At 39.0% G+C, this 17,261-nt stretch overlaps 1 protein-coding gene and 1 non-coding gene across 2 annotated transcripts; one reads left to right on the forward strand and one right to left on the reverse strand.

Moving 5' to 3' along the window:
- The first annotated feature begins 5,559 nt into the window (after positions 1-5,559).
- On the forward strand, positions 5,560-5,641 carry TRNAS-GCU (transfer RNA serine (anticodon GCU)). Its single transcript has one exon. It is a non-coding gene; the product is annotated as a tRNA-Ser (tRNA).
- Positions 5,642-8,078: 2,437 nt separating this feature from the next.
- Positions 8,079-8,820, reverse strand: LOC133873851 (dirigent protein 22-like). The gene has a single exon (XM_062311633.1). It carries the CDS (start codon positions 8,774-8,776, stop codon positions 8,198-8,200), a length of 579 nt encoding a protein of 192 aa, XP_062167617.1. The 5' UTR covers positions 8,777-8,820; the 3' UTR covers positions 8,079-8,197.
- Between the last annotated feature and the right edge of the window lie 8,441 nt (positions 8,821-17,261).

Raw genomic sequence — 17,261 nt, forward strand, 5'->3', positions numbered from 1 at the left:
CAACTGGGACACCCCTTGTCATCTGCATAATCATAAAAGAGGAAAAAAGAAAAAAAAAAAAAAAAAAAAAAAAAAAAAAGGAAATAGAGATCAAATATGAACTGAGAAATCACAAATAAAGAAACATATTTTACAAAAATCAACCGGAAATCAGGTCACTAGAAATTTCACCGGAAGCCTCCCCTGGTTCTATCATCGTCAACCCCTTGTCCAGTCGCCAGAAATAGCTCCTAATCACCGAAAATCGACTTCTGGCTGGGTGGGTTTCTGGAAACCAAGACGTGGGTCTCTGGAGACCCACGGTTGGGTCTCAAGAGACCCAGAGATGGTGGTCGGGGAGAGAGAGAGAGAGAGAGAGGAAGGAAAAAGGAAGAACAAGAACAAGAAAGAAGAAAGAAAGGGAGAAAGGAAAATATGGGGAGATGAGAATGACGGATCATAGAGAGTGAGGAGATATTTTATGTGTGTGTGAATGGAAAAAGTAAAGTAAAATTCAAAACTTGAATTTTCTTTTTGGCTGCTGTGCGCGAGCGGGACACGAAATTTTCGTGTCCCGCCTAAAAGTTTGAGTCGTTTTAGCAAGAAAACGACTCCAAATAAAAAAAAATTAAAGAAAAAAGAAAAACAAATAAAAAAATAAATTTTTGTTTAAAAAAAATTGAAAATTATAAAAATTAAAATAAACAAATAAACAAATGAAAAAAAAAATTAAAACCAGTATTTTTTTTTTCTATAATTTTTTCTTATTTTATAATTTTTTTATAATTTTAATAATTTTATGAAAATGTATTTTTGTCACTAGGGGGAACATTGCCATTTTTTGGTAGTTTGAAGGGGAGGACATTGACATAATTGGTAGTTTGGGGGGACATTGACAATTAAATGGTAGTTTGAGAGGGATATATAGATCGTGCCATGATCGATCACATAGATCGTACCACGATCCATCACATAGATCGTACCCACGACCGATTACTTAGATCATACCACGATCGATTACACATGATCATACAATCTATGTGATGGATCGTGGTACGATCATGTGTGATCAATCAAGGTACAATCATGTGATCAATCGGGATATGGCTAATGTGATCGATCGTGGTATGATCAATGTGATAGTTTGTGGTACGATCTATGTGATCGATCGTGGTACGATCTATATGCTCGGTCGTGGTATGATTCATATAATGAATCATGATACGATCAATGTGATGGTTCGTGGTACGATCTATATGATCAATCGTGGTACGATCTAGGTGATCAGTCGTGGTACAATCAATGTGATCAGTTGTTGTACGATCGATGTGATCGATCGTGTACAATCTATGTGATTGATTGTGGTACGATCAATGTGATGAATCGTGGTATGATAAATGTGATCGGTCGTGGTACAATCTATGTGATCGATCTTGATACGGCCAATGTGATCGATTGCGGTACGATCTATGTGATCGATCATGGTATGATCAATGTGATGGATCGTGGTACGACCATGTGATTGATCGTTGTTCGGCCAATGTGATTGATCGTAGTACAATTTATGTGATCGGTTATGGTACGATCTATGTGATCGATCGTGGTACGATCTATCTGATCAGTCGTGGTACGATCAATGTGATGAATCGTAGTACGATCTATGTGATCAATCGTGGTATGATCATGTGATCAGTCGATGTACAATTTATGTGAGACTTTTTTTTGTTTAAACTACACTAATTTGAGACATTTTTTTGTTTAAACGGCTGCAATTAGAGCCATTTTGATCAAAATGGCTCTACTTTGAACCGTTTTTCGTTAAGACGGCTTTAATTTAAGCGGCTTTTGTTAAAACGACTCTAACAAAAATGGTTCAAAAAGCCGTTTTTTTTTGTAGTGAAATGGAGATTCTCATTCAAGATAAAGAAACTTGATCATCAAAAATAACATCCGAAATTGGAGGGCATTCCCCCAACCAAACACAATCACACATTTGTTTCGCAGCTAGTTTGGCCAAATAATGGGCTGAGTAATTCTATCCGTCTAACCTAAGTTCAACTTATGTCCAACTCTGCTGACATGACACCACGCCACGTCAGCCCTCATTTAAAGAATAAAAAATAAAAATTTGAAAACCAGCTTTAACAATACGCAGTGGTTTATTTGTTCCCAAAATTTTTTTCCCCCCAAGCTTTCCCTCCATCTCTCCATCTCTTCCCTCAACCCCATCGATCACCGTCGACAACCAGCAACCACCGCCAACGGTACGCCCAACACCATCTCTGGCCGTCTCCATATCCGGTTCGGCTCCAACGAGTCAACCACCGTACTGCCACGAGCAGACCCAGCCGAACCACCACCACCCCCGACGAGCCCATCAATCGTAAGGTTTTCTTAGTCTTTTTTTCGATATTTCCTTTTGATCTTCTCTCCAGATCCCCCTTTTTTAGTTGTTTTTGGGTGAGATTTGGTTGAGATTTGGGCCCTTCCCTCCAGATCCCGGTTTTTTAGTCGTTTCTTTTTTTTTTTTTTCTTTGAAGGTTATTTGACTTCCTGGCCTCCAAGCTAGCAGAAACACCCTAGTACCACAATTTAATTAGCACAAATCAATTTTTTTTTCTTTTTTAACAAAAACTATCAATAATAGAAGTTTTTTGTCTGGAAAAGAAAAGAAAAAATTAAAAACCAGACGACAAAAAACATGGCAATAGTAGGGGCTGCACAACAGCAACACAAATTGTGAAGTTGTGAGAACAAGTAAGAATTATTTTATGAACAACTAAACTTGTGTATATATAAGCCAGCTCCCATTTTTCAACCCACTTCTCTTGTGAATCCCTCAAGGATTCCTAAACATATACGAAATGGGTGTCCTACGACTTACAGGGACACCTATAATTTATTGCATACCTCGGGTAGAAATAGTAGTACTTGTTTTCTGGAGCAGATTTGTGCTTGTCTGTGTATGGCCAGTGGAACACCAGATTTACTCGCAAGTCGCAACACAGAGGCTGTTGTTTCTATGAACTTGCGGCTTCGTCGGGTTTGTCGGAGCAGAACCGGAGATTCAGAGATGGAGCTGGGCATACCGTTGGCGGTGGTAGCTGGTTGTCGACGGTGGTTGGTGGGGTTGACGGAGGAGATCAAGAGACGGAGGGAAAGCTTGGGGGGAAAAAAAATTTTGGGAACAAATAAACCACTGTGTATTGTTAACGCTGGTTTTCAATTTTATTTTATTTTTTTAAATGAGGGCTGACAAGTAAAAATGAACTTCTGAACTAGACATCGACAAGCATATCTTCCAAAAACAGGGAAAACAAAACAGAAAATATAAACTAAGTCAAAGTTGATTTTTTTTTTCCTTTTAACTTTTCCTGCATTTTCTCCGCAGCCAAATGGAAAACCTTCAAAGAAAAAAAAAAAGAAACGACTAAAAAACCGGGATTTGGAGGGAAGAGCCCACATCTCAACCAAATCTCACCCAAAAACAACTAAAAAAAAGGGGATCTGGAGAGAAGATCAAAAGGAAATATCGAAAAAAAACTAAGAAAACCTTACGATTGATGGGCTCGTCGGGGGTGGTGGTGGTTCGGCTGGGTCTGCTCGTGGCGGTACCGTGGTTGACTCGTCGAAGCCGAACCAGATATGGAGACGGCCGGAGATGGAGCTGGGCGTACCGTTGGCGGTGGTTGCTGGTTGTCGACGGTGGTCGGTGGGGTTGAGGGAAGAGATGGAGAGATGGAGGGAAAGCTTGGGGGGAAAAAAAAATTTGGAAACAAATAAACCACTACGTATTGTTAACGCTGGTTTTCAAATTTATTTATTTATTTTTTGAAATGAGGGTTGACGTGGCGTGGTGCCACGTCAGCAGAGTTGGACATAAGTTGGACTTAGGTTAGACGGATAGAATTACTCGTTGCCGTCGGTGGGAGCGGGCTTTTCCGGTTCACACCTGGGTACGCTCATGCCAGGACTCAAACATTTGACACTAGGGAAGCTGTCATTTGAATACAATGTCTATGTCTTCCATTATTAATGTTTGTTACTTTGCTTTTTATGGTTGCCTTTCTTCAGTTCCAGCTACAACATGTGCGAAGGGAAGCAAACCACGCAGTCCAAAAAAGCTTGAACTCGGCTCGACTCGATTCATTTACAGCCCTACCCGTATGCCGTCAATAGACTCGTAGCTGCATCTCGGCTGATGCGCTGACAAAAAGCTCGTCGCAGTCTTGAAAATTCAGGCCAAATAAAATAGTAATTTAATCAAATAAACAATTATATGTGACAGATTACATGGATTCTCCCATCTTCATTTTTCGGGGCCCATCCTCAATCGTGAGCTAAAAGGATTATTTCATTATTATTATTATTATTATTCTAAATCTAGAATGATTATTTAGAGCAAAATGAATTTTTATTCGCTTTCATTTTTTCCTCTCTTTCTTTACGCTTTTCTTCCTTCTTTTTCTCATTTTTGTCGCTCTCCAGTGACAAACATGGTTGGGTTTGTTTTCTCACCTCTTTTATGGGGAAAGCATAAGAAAATTAAAGGAAATGAATTCTTTGTTTTTCTGAATAAATTTCAAATAGATCGACCGGGTATTTTTGGGTAAGTTTGTTAGAAGTTAGCTAGGGTGTACTTATTGAAGTTAGGGTTAAAGACACATTTGATATATGTGGTTTAACAATTTTATTTTTTAGTATTTCAGTTTCATTTCGTTTCACAGATAGTACTTGAATTTTAGGAAAAGACTGACTTGGTACTTCCGTCTATTTTTTTGTCCAAATTTTAAGGGACTGCCACGTGACACAATATAATAAAAAATAAAAATCTTTAAAAATTAATTAAAAATTAAAATTAATAAAACTTTTAAAAAAAAAGTTAAAAATTAAAAAAAGAGGTAATTGAGCCACCCTTTTTGCCGGCCACCCCTATGGCCTTTAGACAATAATAATAATAATAATAATAATAACAAAGGATTTTGGCCCCTTGGCCACCCCTAAGGGCCAAAACCCTCTATTTTTTTTTATATTTTTTTTTCTCCCTAGTTTTGACCTATGGAATGGTTCGGCTACTCCTAAGAACCAAAACCATCCACTTTTTTTTTTTTTTTGGCCTTTTCAGGAGGGGGTGGTTGAGCCTCCCTCTTGGCCAAAATTGGGGTAGCTAACTACTCACCATTTTGCCCAAAGGGATGGTTCAGCATCGTTTTTTTTTTTTTTTAAAAAAAAAAGCTTTTAATTTTATTAATATTAATTTTTAAATATTTTTTTATTTTTATTTTTATTTTTATATTGTGCTACATGTCAACCCTCATTGGTTGACACATCGCAATCCGTTAAAATTTGAACGAAAAAAATAGATGGATGTATAAGTCAATCTTTTTTTCAAAACTCAAGTACCATGTAAAAAGCGAAATGAAATTGAAATACCAAAAAATAAAATTTTTAAATCACATATATCAAATATTTCTTTAACCATCATTTCAATGCATAGTTGCATACCGAATAAAAAAATAAAAAGTAGAAAAATAAAACAAAGGCCATGATGAAAATAATTTGCTCAGACGTGTAAGAAGCGTCGCTTTGGCCGAGTGGTTAAGGCGTGTGCCTGCTAAGTACATGGGGTTTCCCCGCGAGAGTTCGAATCTCTCAGGCGACGGATGCAAAATTTTTATTAATAAAAATAAAATTAAAAAAAGAAAGAAAAGAAAAGAGTTCCACACCAGCCGTATGGCGTCAATAGACTCGTAGCTGCATCTCGGCTGATGCGTTGTCGAAAAACACGTCACAGTCTTGAAACTTCAAGCCAAATAAAATGGTAATTTAATCAAAGAGTTAAATAGCTTATTAGTATTTGAATTTTAGACTTTTTTTTTTAATTTAATATTTGAGTTTTTATTTGATTATAAGTAGTACTTGAATTATGGATAAAAATTCGTTTGGTAATTCTGTTGCATTTCATTTACAAATATTAACGGAACGCCACGTGTTGATACGTGACATTATATAAAAAAAATTAAAATTAAAATTTTTAATTTTTAATTAGAAAAAAAAAAAAAACAAGATGAGCTACCCCATTGGCCGGTCGGGGACGGTTCAATTCGTCTAACCCATGGCAAAAAAAAAAAAAAAGATGGTTTTTGGCCCTTGCATAGACAAACCCTCTAATTTTATTTTATTTTTATAGGTTTTGGCTCTTGGGAGTGGCTGAACCACCCCGGGACCCACTTTGATTAAAATATCCTATGGTACTTGAATTTTAGACTTTTCTAAATTTAATATTTGAGTTTTTATTTATTTCATAAGTGGTACTTGAATTAGGAGTAAAAACTCGTTTAGTACTTCTGTTGCATTTTTCGTCCAAATATTAATGGTACACCAAGTGTTGACATGTGACATTATATATATAAAAAAAAAAAAGTACAAAAGAAAAGAAAAAAAAAAGTGAAAGAGGAGCCACCCCTTGCCCGGTTTGGGGTGGTTCAATTCGGCCACCCCATGGCAAAAAGAAAATAAAAAATGATGGGTTTTGGCCCTTGCATAGGTAAACCCTCTAATTTTTTTTTTTATTTTTTTTTTGATAAGTTTTGGCTCTTGGGGTGCATGGCTGAACCACCCCGTGGCCGTATGAGCAAACATTCTAATTTTTTTTTTTTTTTTTTGTCATGGGTGGCTGAACCACCCCCTATTCCCCAGACCGGCCAAGGGGGTGGCTCAACTATCCCCCCTTTTTTTTTTTTTGTTCGTTTACTTTTTTAAATTTTTTAAATTTTAATTTTTTATATATAGTGTTACGTGTCAACTTCAGCAATTGATACGTGATAAGTCGTTAATATTTGGACGGAAAATATAACAGATGTACCAAATGAAATTTTACCCTTAATTCAAATATCACCTATGAAATAAATACAAATTTAAATATTAAATTTAAAAAGGCTTAAAACTCGTGTATAGTATTTAACCCTTAATCAAATAAATAATTACATGCGATAGATCACATGGATTCTCCGATCTTCACTTTTGGGGCCCCATCCTCGAGAGCTAAAAGGATTATTTTATTATTATTAAGTGAAATGAATTCTTTGATTTTTCTGAATAACCATCTGCTGGGTATTTTTGGGTAAGTTAGTTTGAAGGCTTGAAGCTCTTAATGCCATTTGAAAGCCAATACCTGGATGGGTTTTCAACTTGTCGTCTGTTATGTCTGTTTTCTTGTCATGATTCTTGGTGATAATGTGTTGGTGATTGCAGAGAATGGTGGGTGTGATTACGCGGCTAGAGATGGGTTTAGATAAGATAATGGATAAAAATTGTTAGCTAAACTAACAAAAATGAGTTTTAATTAATTATTTTACATAAATCATTAAAAATACTCTTAATTATCATTATTGCAATGAAACGTCATCATTCTACTGTACAACATCAATATTTAAATAAGCAATATTACCAAAGTTCATCAAACTGGCCGATTGGCACGTGCAACACAGTCTCGTCGGCGGTGAGGGATATAATTAATTGCCATCAAGCACATAAACATTAAACACACCCTCATTTTTAGTCCCATAAAAAAGAAAATCTCACACAATATCAACATTACCAACGTCTTTTAAACACCCTAAAAAAAGTTAAAAATGATGCAAATAATTGAAGTATTAACCGAGGGCCTCGATTCCTACACAACAAGGCCACAACAACTGCACAACACCTCCTCACATGGGGTGAACCCTAAACACTGGGTCTCACCCATGTAAGAGGGTGTTGTACAGTTGTTATAAATTTATCATTTTCCTTAACCATAAATAGTAAGAGGGAGATCATCAATAATTATTGAGTAATGTTTCTTACACAACTCTCAGCTTTTGCACAACTCTAATTACTTTTTGTTATGATTAACCATTGGATTTGTTTTTCAACATGTAGGTCCTAAATATTCAATGGCTGATTTTAAAAGAAAGTTGTTAGAGTTGTGTAAAAGTTGTACAAAAATTGTGTAAGAAACATTACTCATAATTATTTATTTGAATTTTAAAAAATTCGAACAGATAATTATGAGAGATTACTTATAAGATGCACTTGATTAAATAAATAGTTAGACAATCAATTTTTATTGGATCAGATAAATCTCGTGATCTCTCGTAATTATCTATTTAATTTTCTCAAATTCAAATAAATAATTATAATGATTCTAATAAAAAAGCAAAGAAACAAATTAACATCAATAATGGAAGGCATAAACATTGTAGTCCACAACAGCATCCTTAGTTCTCATATCGAAAGTATGAGTCCTAGCTTGAGCATACCCACGTGCGAACCGGAAAAGCCCACTCCCACCGACGATCGGTAACTCCCTCACCGCCGACAAGATAACGTTACGCCCCAATACACTGAGACTGCTACCATTATACTTACCCTCCATGAAAGCAAAGTTCAACACCATTAAGAAACCCACCTCAGTTTGAGAAGCAGATGCATATATTCCTTGCGCTCTTCCCACGAGTTTGGAGCTCAGCTCAGGCCGCACGGTCAACGGGTCATCCATCATAAACACCGCACCAAAACCCGTCAAGGACATGTTCGTCATCGCGGCTTCCGCAACTCTCACGGCCGTTGGGTTTCGCCCGCTGACGATGTCGTGGAAGTAGAAGTGGAGGTGGCTCAGTTTCTCTCGCTTGAGCCCAAGTTTGGCCGGAGATAAGGCTCTTGAGAAGCTGCCGGCGGTGGCGAAGGCTGAGAAGGAGAAGATGGTGAACAGAATGAGAACCGTGGGAGTGACTTTTGGGAGGGTTTTGGCCATGGTTGTAGAGCTCGATCAGGTGAAAGGTTTCTATTTTCTAATGATTTCAGAGGAATAGGTTATTATAAGTGACTCCATTTCACCGGTTAAATTTTGTTTTATTATATTTAATAGTAAATATAATAACACGTTATACATACATAGCTTGCATGTCATATATATATATATATGCTATTAGGTCTTAGTCACGAATCTGTCAAGTTGCATCAAACAATCGTAAATATAAAAATGCCGTCTTGACTTTCATTAATTTATTAAATTTTATAATTAAAATGGGCAGCAAGGAATAAAAGAATTTGCATAAACTTAAGCAAATAAAAAGTTTCGTTAATTTGTCCTCTCCTCTTTTTGTATACCTATTTGCACATCAAAGAGGATTGGATTCTTTCATCTTTCAACTTTTCATAATCATTATTGAATTTGTAGGCCTATTTGTATCCCAATTCTCAAGTATAGCCCTGTACATTCAATAGGAATAAAATTGAAAAAAAGACTATAGGAGAAAATGAATCGTTTCTTTTTGTACATTGATTCCAATTCTAATTTCATAGTCTTGACTTAGTCATCTACATCCACATTATCAAACACCTCTTCTTGGGTCTGAGAATCAAATTAAGATCCAGTCTTATAAACTTTGAATGAAATATAAATCTTTTCCTTGATAATTTACACAATGATGTACACTCCATTATATACGGTTGGAGTTATGGATCCGGCTTCTATGCGGTACTAAAAATTACCGCATAGATGCTGTAGTATAAAACAACACCGTTTTGTTATAGACACACTTTCACAGATAATCAAATGACAGTTATGCCCTTCCTTCCACTAAGAACCACTGAACTTCTGCATTCAAATACTTCTACAACAAAAGGGTTCAAAATGAAGCTGAAGCTTAGACTGCTTTCGTTATCTTCAGAAATAAATTTTGGAACTAGGAATTAAAGAAACACAAACAAACAAATAACGAATACAACTAACCAAATAAGCACGGAAAGCGGATTGTATCTTAACGGCGGCCAACTCCTCCATCCACCGACGCTGGGCTCAAAGGGGACACACGTCTCACCGGCTGGTATTGGTCAGCCTGACCACCTCGGCCACCGCATGAACAGCTTCAAGTGCCACCTCCGTCGCGGTGACCGCCGCGACGGCTATGTCGTGCTTGTAGGGTCCAGGTCGTCGACGAGCCGGGACAACATCGTTTGGGCGTTGGCAGGGTTTGGTGGTCTTCATGGGAAGCCCCTGATCCCTGATAGTACCGGGTCCCGGTTGCGCCCGGGACTGGGAGTAGTTTGCCATGATCTCTCTGGAAAGAGGTTTCCAGGTCAGTCTATGAGCTTCAGCTTCACTTGCTCGTGTTTGTCTCGAGAAATATTATTCTGTTACTTTCGTTTCCTGTTTGTTTCCCTGGAAATTTTGAAACCTTTTTGTTGTGCAAGTATTTGAATGCAGAAGTTCAGTGGTTCTTTGTTCGTTTGTATATTTGGTTATTACTTCTATTATCAAAACTTGCCCAGACAAAACATTTGAAGCCTTTTATTGTGTTATTTTCGTCTGTTTTTGAATCCCATTTGCACTGAAGTGAACCATGGCGTCCAGGTCCAAGGTGTTAGCTTTGATTCCCTTTTATGGAAGAAATGGCATATCTGTCATTTGATTCTCTTTGAAAGTGTGTCTATAACAAAACGGTGTTGTTTTATACTACAGCATCTATGCGGTACTTTTTAGTACTGCACAGAAGCCGGATCCTGGAGTTATTGACTTACAATAAGGTAAATATGATAAAGGGAAATGCACGATGTCTGCAGTGATGCAATGATACAAATTTGGCTATGAATACATGATATTCTGTACAGCTGAAAGCAAATCTTTCCTTGTGTGGTTGAGCATCCTTTCCTGTCACGTGTTTTCCTTTGATGTATTTTGTGCCGTTGTGTTACTTTCCTTTGTTAGATAATTGGCAGCTGTAGGAGAAATACTTGCTATATTGATTGCTGCTTCATGATTAATCGTTGCAAGGCTAACTGATCCTTCATTATGGGAAGTAGAATGTTCTCTAGTGGATGCTTGGTCTTCATCATGAGTAACGAGTAAATGTGGATCACATATCTTAACAGCCCCCCGCAAGCTAATGGGGGGAACCACCATGAGCTTGGACTGTAAGAGCAAAAACTGGGCAGAGGAGAGACCTTTGGTGAAGTGATCAGCCACTTGGTCAAGGGACTTTATGAATTTAATCAGAATATCACGATTCACCACTTTTTCCAAAATTAAATGATAATCAACTTCGATGTGCTTGGTACGAGCATGAAAGACAGGGTTTGAAGCTAATGCAAGAGCACTAACGTTATCACACCATAAAACTGTTGGGAAAGTGACTTGTATTTCACAAGTCTTGTGTGTGGCCCCACATGTCTTTCTTTTACAACCCATAATCATTTATGGTTGTTAGTGGTCCACTCACGTGTGTGTGAGTTGGATAAGCTTCTTTGAGAAGCTTGATGAAAGAAAAAGAAGGAACAAAAGCCACTAAAGAAGGAAAAGCCACAAAAGAAGGAAGAAAAGCCTTGAAAGATGGAGTGGCTTGTCCCACGTGTTGAGTGAGAGTGGGGGGGCCTTTTGTGATAAAGAGGCAGATGCCTCTTTCGGTGGGGTGAGGGGGGCAGTTTTCCCCTCCTGCGAGAGAGAAGAAAAAGAAGGAAGAAAGGCTGCTGTGAAGTTTCTGGAACTTCCGTCCAGATTTCGTCAAGTGCTCCGATCAACGAGCATTTGTGGTCCGATTGAGCTGAAATTTTGTGTGGGTGTTCATGACACGTGAATCTTCATTGTGAACGGTGGAGATCAGATTCTGAGCATCCGGTGGTCGTTTTTCAGCCCGTGAACAGTAGCCTATTCTTTGGTGAGATCCTTCTTTTACTCTTGTAGAAGCACCTCCTTGAAAGAGATAAGTCTCGTTTGTTGTCTCACTTGTATTTTCTCACAATTTTCAGTGCCATTTAGGGCTTAGAGAATTAGAGAAAGCTTTTCTCTTTTGTGTATTAATTCTCTTTTGTGTGAGAGTGAGATTTGGGTGTATTGGGGCTTTTGGGTTTGAGCGGTTGCTCTTTGTATTGCACTTTGTACTCCATCCTTTGTTAGTGGATTTCTCCTGGATCGTCTCCGCCAGTGGATGTAGGCTAGTTAGGCCGAACCACTTAAATCTTGGTGTCTCTTGAGTTTGTGCAGTGGATATTTGCTATTATGTTATTTTTCTGCTTCATTGGTGATCCTGGAATAATTTGTTTTTGTCCCAACAACTGGTATCAAAGCCTGGATCTTTATTTTGCGGGATGGTTACTGCAAAATTTGAAGTAGAAAAATTTGATGGTCAGAATAGTTTCAGTTTATGGAGACTCAAGTTTGTTTCGACAACAAGGTTTGGCGAAGATTTTGGATGGCGATGTATCATCAACATCAACGGAGGATATGAAGGATAGTGCAATTTTGTTATCTCTTTCAGTTATGGCTTATGTGGTTGGGTTTTGGCAAGCAGGTGGAGCTTCAGGTAGAAGATTCACAGAGGGTGCAAGATGGCACGCAAGCTCAGCCCATTCCAGATAGCCATGGTTTTGTTTTTGGTGATGAGTTTGAAATTAAGGATTTGGGTGGTGCGATGAAAATCCTTTTGTTTGTGAGTATTGCAGATGATGCACATTTCAGACTCTTAGCAGTGTTAGCACCACAGTGTGTTTTGATTATCAAGTTCAAGAGGTGCTTGGACTTGATTTGTATTTGAAATTTGTGATTGCCCTTCGGGGTGTTGGAGGAGAATTCATGAGGAGAATTGTGTTGAGGACTTGATGAAATTCAAGTCAAGGTGGAGATTGTTGGGAAAGTGACTTGTATTTCACAAGTCTTGTGTGTGGCCCCACATGTCTTTCTTTTACAACCCATAATCATTTATGGTTGTTAGTGGTCCACTCACGTGTGTGTGAGTTGGATAAGCTTCTTTGAGAAGCTTGATGAAAGAAAAAGAAGGAACAAAAGCCACTAAAGAAGGAAAAGCCACAAAAGAAGGAAGAAAAGCCTTGAAAGATGGAGTGGCTTGTCCCACGTGTTGAGTGAGAGTGGGGGGGCCTTTTGTGATAAAGAGGCAGATGCCTCTTTCGGTGGGGTGAGGGGGGCAGTTTTCCCCTCCTGCGAGAGAGAAGAAAAAGAAGGAAGAAAGGCTGCTGTGAAGTTTCTGGAACTTCCGTCCAGATTTCGTCAAGTGCTCCGATCAACGAGCATTTGTGGTCCGATTGAGCTGAAATTTTGTGTGGGTGTTCATGACACGTGAATCTTCATTGTGAACGGTGGAGATCAGATTCTGAGCATCCGGTGGTCGTTTTTCAGCCCGTGAACAGTAGCCTCTTCTTTGGTGAGATCCTTCTTTTACTCTTGTAGAAGCACCTCCTTGAAAGAGATAAGTCCCGTTTGTTGTCTCACTTGTATTTTCTCACAATTTTCAGTGCCATTTAGGGCTTAGAGAATTAGAGAAAGCTTTTCTCTTTTGTGTATTAATTCTCTTTTGTGTGAGAGTGAGATTTGGGTGTATTGGGGCTTTTGGGTTTGAGCGGTTGCTCTTTGTATTGCACTTTGTACTCCATCCTTTGTTAGTGGATTTCTCCTGGATCGTCTCCGCCAGTGGATGTAGGCTAGTTAGGCCGAACCACTTAAATCTTGGTGTCTCTTGAGTTTGTGCAGTGGATATTTGCTATTATGTTATTTTTCTGCTTCATTGGTGATCCTGGAATAATTTGTTTTTGTCCCAACAACTGGTATCAAAGCCTGGATCTTTATTTTGCGGGATGGTTACTGCAAAATTTGAAGTAGAAAAATTTGATGGTCAGAATAGTTTCAGTTTATGGAGACTCAAGTTTGTTTCGACAACAAGGTTTGGCGAAGATTTTGGATGGCGATGTATCATCAACATCAACGGAGGATATGAAGGATAGTGCAATTTTGTTATCTCTTTCAGTTATGGCTTATGTGGTTGGGTTTTGGCAAGCAGGTGGAGCTTCAGGTAGAAGATTCACAGAGGGTGCAAGATGGCACGCAAGCTCAGCCCATTCCAGATAGCCATGGTTTTGTTTTTGGTGATGAGTTTGAAATTAAGGATTTGGGTGGTGCGATGAAAATCCTTTTGTTTGTGAGTATTGCAGATGATGCACATTTCAGACTCTTAGCAGTGTTAGCACCACAGTGTGTTTTGATTATCAAGTTCAAGAGGTGCTTGGACTTGATTTGTATTTGAAATTTGTGATTGCCCTTCGGGGTGTTGGAGGAGAATTCATGAGGAGAATTGTGTTGAGGACTTGATGAAATTCAAGTCAAGGTGGAGATTGTTGGGAAAGTGACTTGTATTTCACAAGTCTTGTGTGTGGCCCCACATGTCTTTCTTTTACAACCCATAATCATTTATGGTTGTTAGTGGTCCACTCACGTGTGTGTGAGTTGGATAAGCTTCTTTGAGAAGCTTGATGAAAGAAAAAGAAGGAACAAAAGCCACTAAAGAAGGAAAAGCCACAAAAGAAGGAAGAAAAGCCTTGAAAGATGGAGTGGCTTGTCCCACGTGTTGAGTGAGAGTGGGGGGGCCTTTTGTGATAAAGAGGCAGATGCCTCTTTCGGTGGGGTGAGGGGGGCAGTTTTCCCCTCCTGCGAGAGAGAAGAAAAAGAAGGAAGAAAGGCTGCTGTGAAGTTTCTGGAACTTCCGTCCAGATTTCGTCAAGTGCTCCGATCAACGAGCATTTGTGGTCCGATTGAGCTAAAATTTTGTGTGGGTGTTCATGACACGTGAATCTTCATTGTGAACGGTGGAGATCAGATTCTGAGCATCCGGTGGTCGTTTTTCAGCCCGTGAACAGTAGCCTCTTCTTTGGTGAGATCCTTCTTTTACTCTTGTAGAAGCACCTCCTTGAAAGAGATAAGTCCCGTTTGTTGTCTCACTTGTATTTTCTCACAATTTTCAGTGCCATTTAGGGCTTAGAGAATTAGAGAAAGCTTTTCTCTTTTGTGTATTAATTCTCTTTTGTGTGAGAGTGAGATTTGGGTGTATTGGGGCTTTTGGGTTTGAGCGGTTGCTCTTTGTATTGCACTTTGTACTCCATCCTTTGTTAGTGGATTTCTCCTGGATCGTCTCCGCCAGTGGATGTAGGCTAGTTAGGCCGAACCACTTAAATCTTGGTGTCTCTTGAGTTTGTGCAGTGGATATTTGCTATTATGTTATTTTTCTGCTTCATTGGTGATCCTGGAATAATTTGTTTTTGTCCCAACAACTGGTATCAAAGCCTGGATCTTTATTTTGCGGGATGGTTACTGCAAAATTTGAAGTAGAAAAATTTGATGGTCAGAATAGTTTCAGTTTATGGAGACTCAAGTTTGTTTCGACAACAAGGTTTGGCGAAGATTTTGGATGGCGATGTATCATCAACATCAACGGAGGATATGAAGGATAGTGCAATTTTGTTATCTCTTTCAGTTATGGCTTATGTGGTTGGGTTTTGGCAAGCAGGTGGAGCTTCAGGTAGAAGATTCACAGAGGGTGCAAGATGGCACGCAAGCTCAGCCCATTCCAGATAGCCATGGTTTTGTTTTTGGTGATGAGTTTGAAATTAAGGATTTGGGTGGTGCGATGAAAATCCTTTTGTTTGTGAGTATTGCAGATGATGCACATTTCAGACTCTTAGCAGTGTTAGCACCACAGTGTGTTTTGATTATCAAGTTCAAGAGGTGCTTGGACTTGATTTGTATTTGAAATTTGTGATTGCCCTTCGGGGTGTTGGAGGAGAATTCATGAGGAGAATTGTGTTGAGGACTTGATGAAATTCAAGTCAAGGTGGAGATTGTTGGGAAAGTGACTTGTATTTCACAAGTCTTGTGTGTGGCCCCACATGTCTTTCTTTTACAACCCATAATCATTTATGGTTGTTAGTGGTCCACTCACGTGTGTGTGAGTTGGATAAGCTTCTTTGAGAAGCTTGATGAAAGAAAAAGAAGGAACAAAAGCCACTAAAGAAGGAAAAGCCACAAAAGAAGGAAGAAAAGCCTTGAAAGATGGAGTGGCTTGTCCCACGTGTTGAGTGAGAGTGGGGGGGCCTTTTGTGATAAAGAGGCAGATGCCTCTTTCGGTGGGGTGAGGGGGGCAGTTTTCCCCTCCTGCGAGAGAGAAGAAAAAGAAGGAAGAAAGGCTGCTGTGAAGTTTCTGGAACTTCCGTCCAGATTTCGTCAAGTGCTCCGATCAACGAGCATTTGTGGTCCGATTGAGCTGAAATTTTGTGTGGGTGTTCATGACACGTGAATCTTCATTGTGAACGGTGGAGATCAGATTCTGAGCATCCGGTGGTCGTTTTTCAGCCCGTGAACAGTAGCCTCTTCTTTGGTGAGATCCTTCTTTTACTCTTGTAGAAGCACCTCCTTGAAAGAGATAAGTCCCGTTTGTTGTCTCACTTGTATTTTCTCACAATTTTCAGTGCCATTTAGGGCTTAGAGAATTAGAGAAAGCTTTTCTCTTTTGTGTATTAATTCTCTTTTGTGTGAGAGTGAGATTTGGGTGTATTGGGGCTTTTGGGTTTGAGCGGTTGCTCTTTGTATTGCACTTTGTACTCCATCCTTTGTTAGTGGATTTCTCCTGGATCGTCTCCGCCAGTGGATGTAGGCTAGTTAGGCCGAACCACTTAAATCTTGGTGTCTCTTGAGTTTGTGCAGTGGATATTTGCTATTATGTTATTTTTCTGCTTCATTGGTGATCCTGGAATAATTTGTTTTTGTCCCAACAACTGGTATCAAAGCCTGGATCTTTATTTTGCGGGATGGTTACTGCAAAATTTGAAGTAGAAAAATTTGATGGTCAGAATAGTTTCAGTTTATGGAGACTCAAGTTTGTTTCGACAACAAGGTTTGGCGAAGATTTTGGATGGCGATGTATCATCAACATCAACGGAGGATATGAAGGATAGTGCAATTTTGTTATCTCTTTCAGTTATGGCTTATGTGGTTGGGTTTTGGCAAGCAGGTGGAGCTTCAGGTAGAAGATTCACAGAGGGTGCAAGATGGCACGCAAGCTCAGCCCATTCCAGATAGCCATGGTTTTGTTTTTGGTGATGAGTTTGAAATTAAGGATTTGGGTGGTGCGATGAAAATCCTTTTGTTTGTGAGTATTGCAGATGATGCACATTTCAGACTCTTAGCAGTGTTAGCACCACAGTGTGTTTTGATTATCAAGTTCAAGAGGTGCTTGGACTTGATTTGTATTTGAAATTTGTGATTGCCCTTCGGGGTGTTGGAGGAGAATTCATGAGGAGAATTGTGTTGAGGACTTGATGAAATTCAAGTCAAGGTGGAGATTGTTGGGAAAGTGACTTGTATTTCACAAGTCTTGTGTGTGGCCCCACATGTCTTTCTTTTACAACCCATAATCATTTATGGTTGTTAGTGGTCCACTCACGTGTGTGTGAGTTGGATA

Source organism: Alnus glutinosa, chromosome 7, assembly GCF_958979055.1.
Source record: "Alnus glutinosa chromosome 7, dhAlnGlut1.1, whole genome shotgun sequence".
NCBI classification, from domain to species: domain Eukaryota; kingdom Viridiplantae; phylum Streptophyta; class Magnoliopsida; order Fagales; family Betulaceae; genus Alnus; species Alnus glutinosa.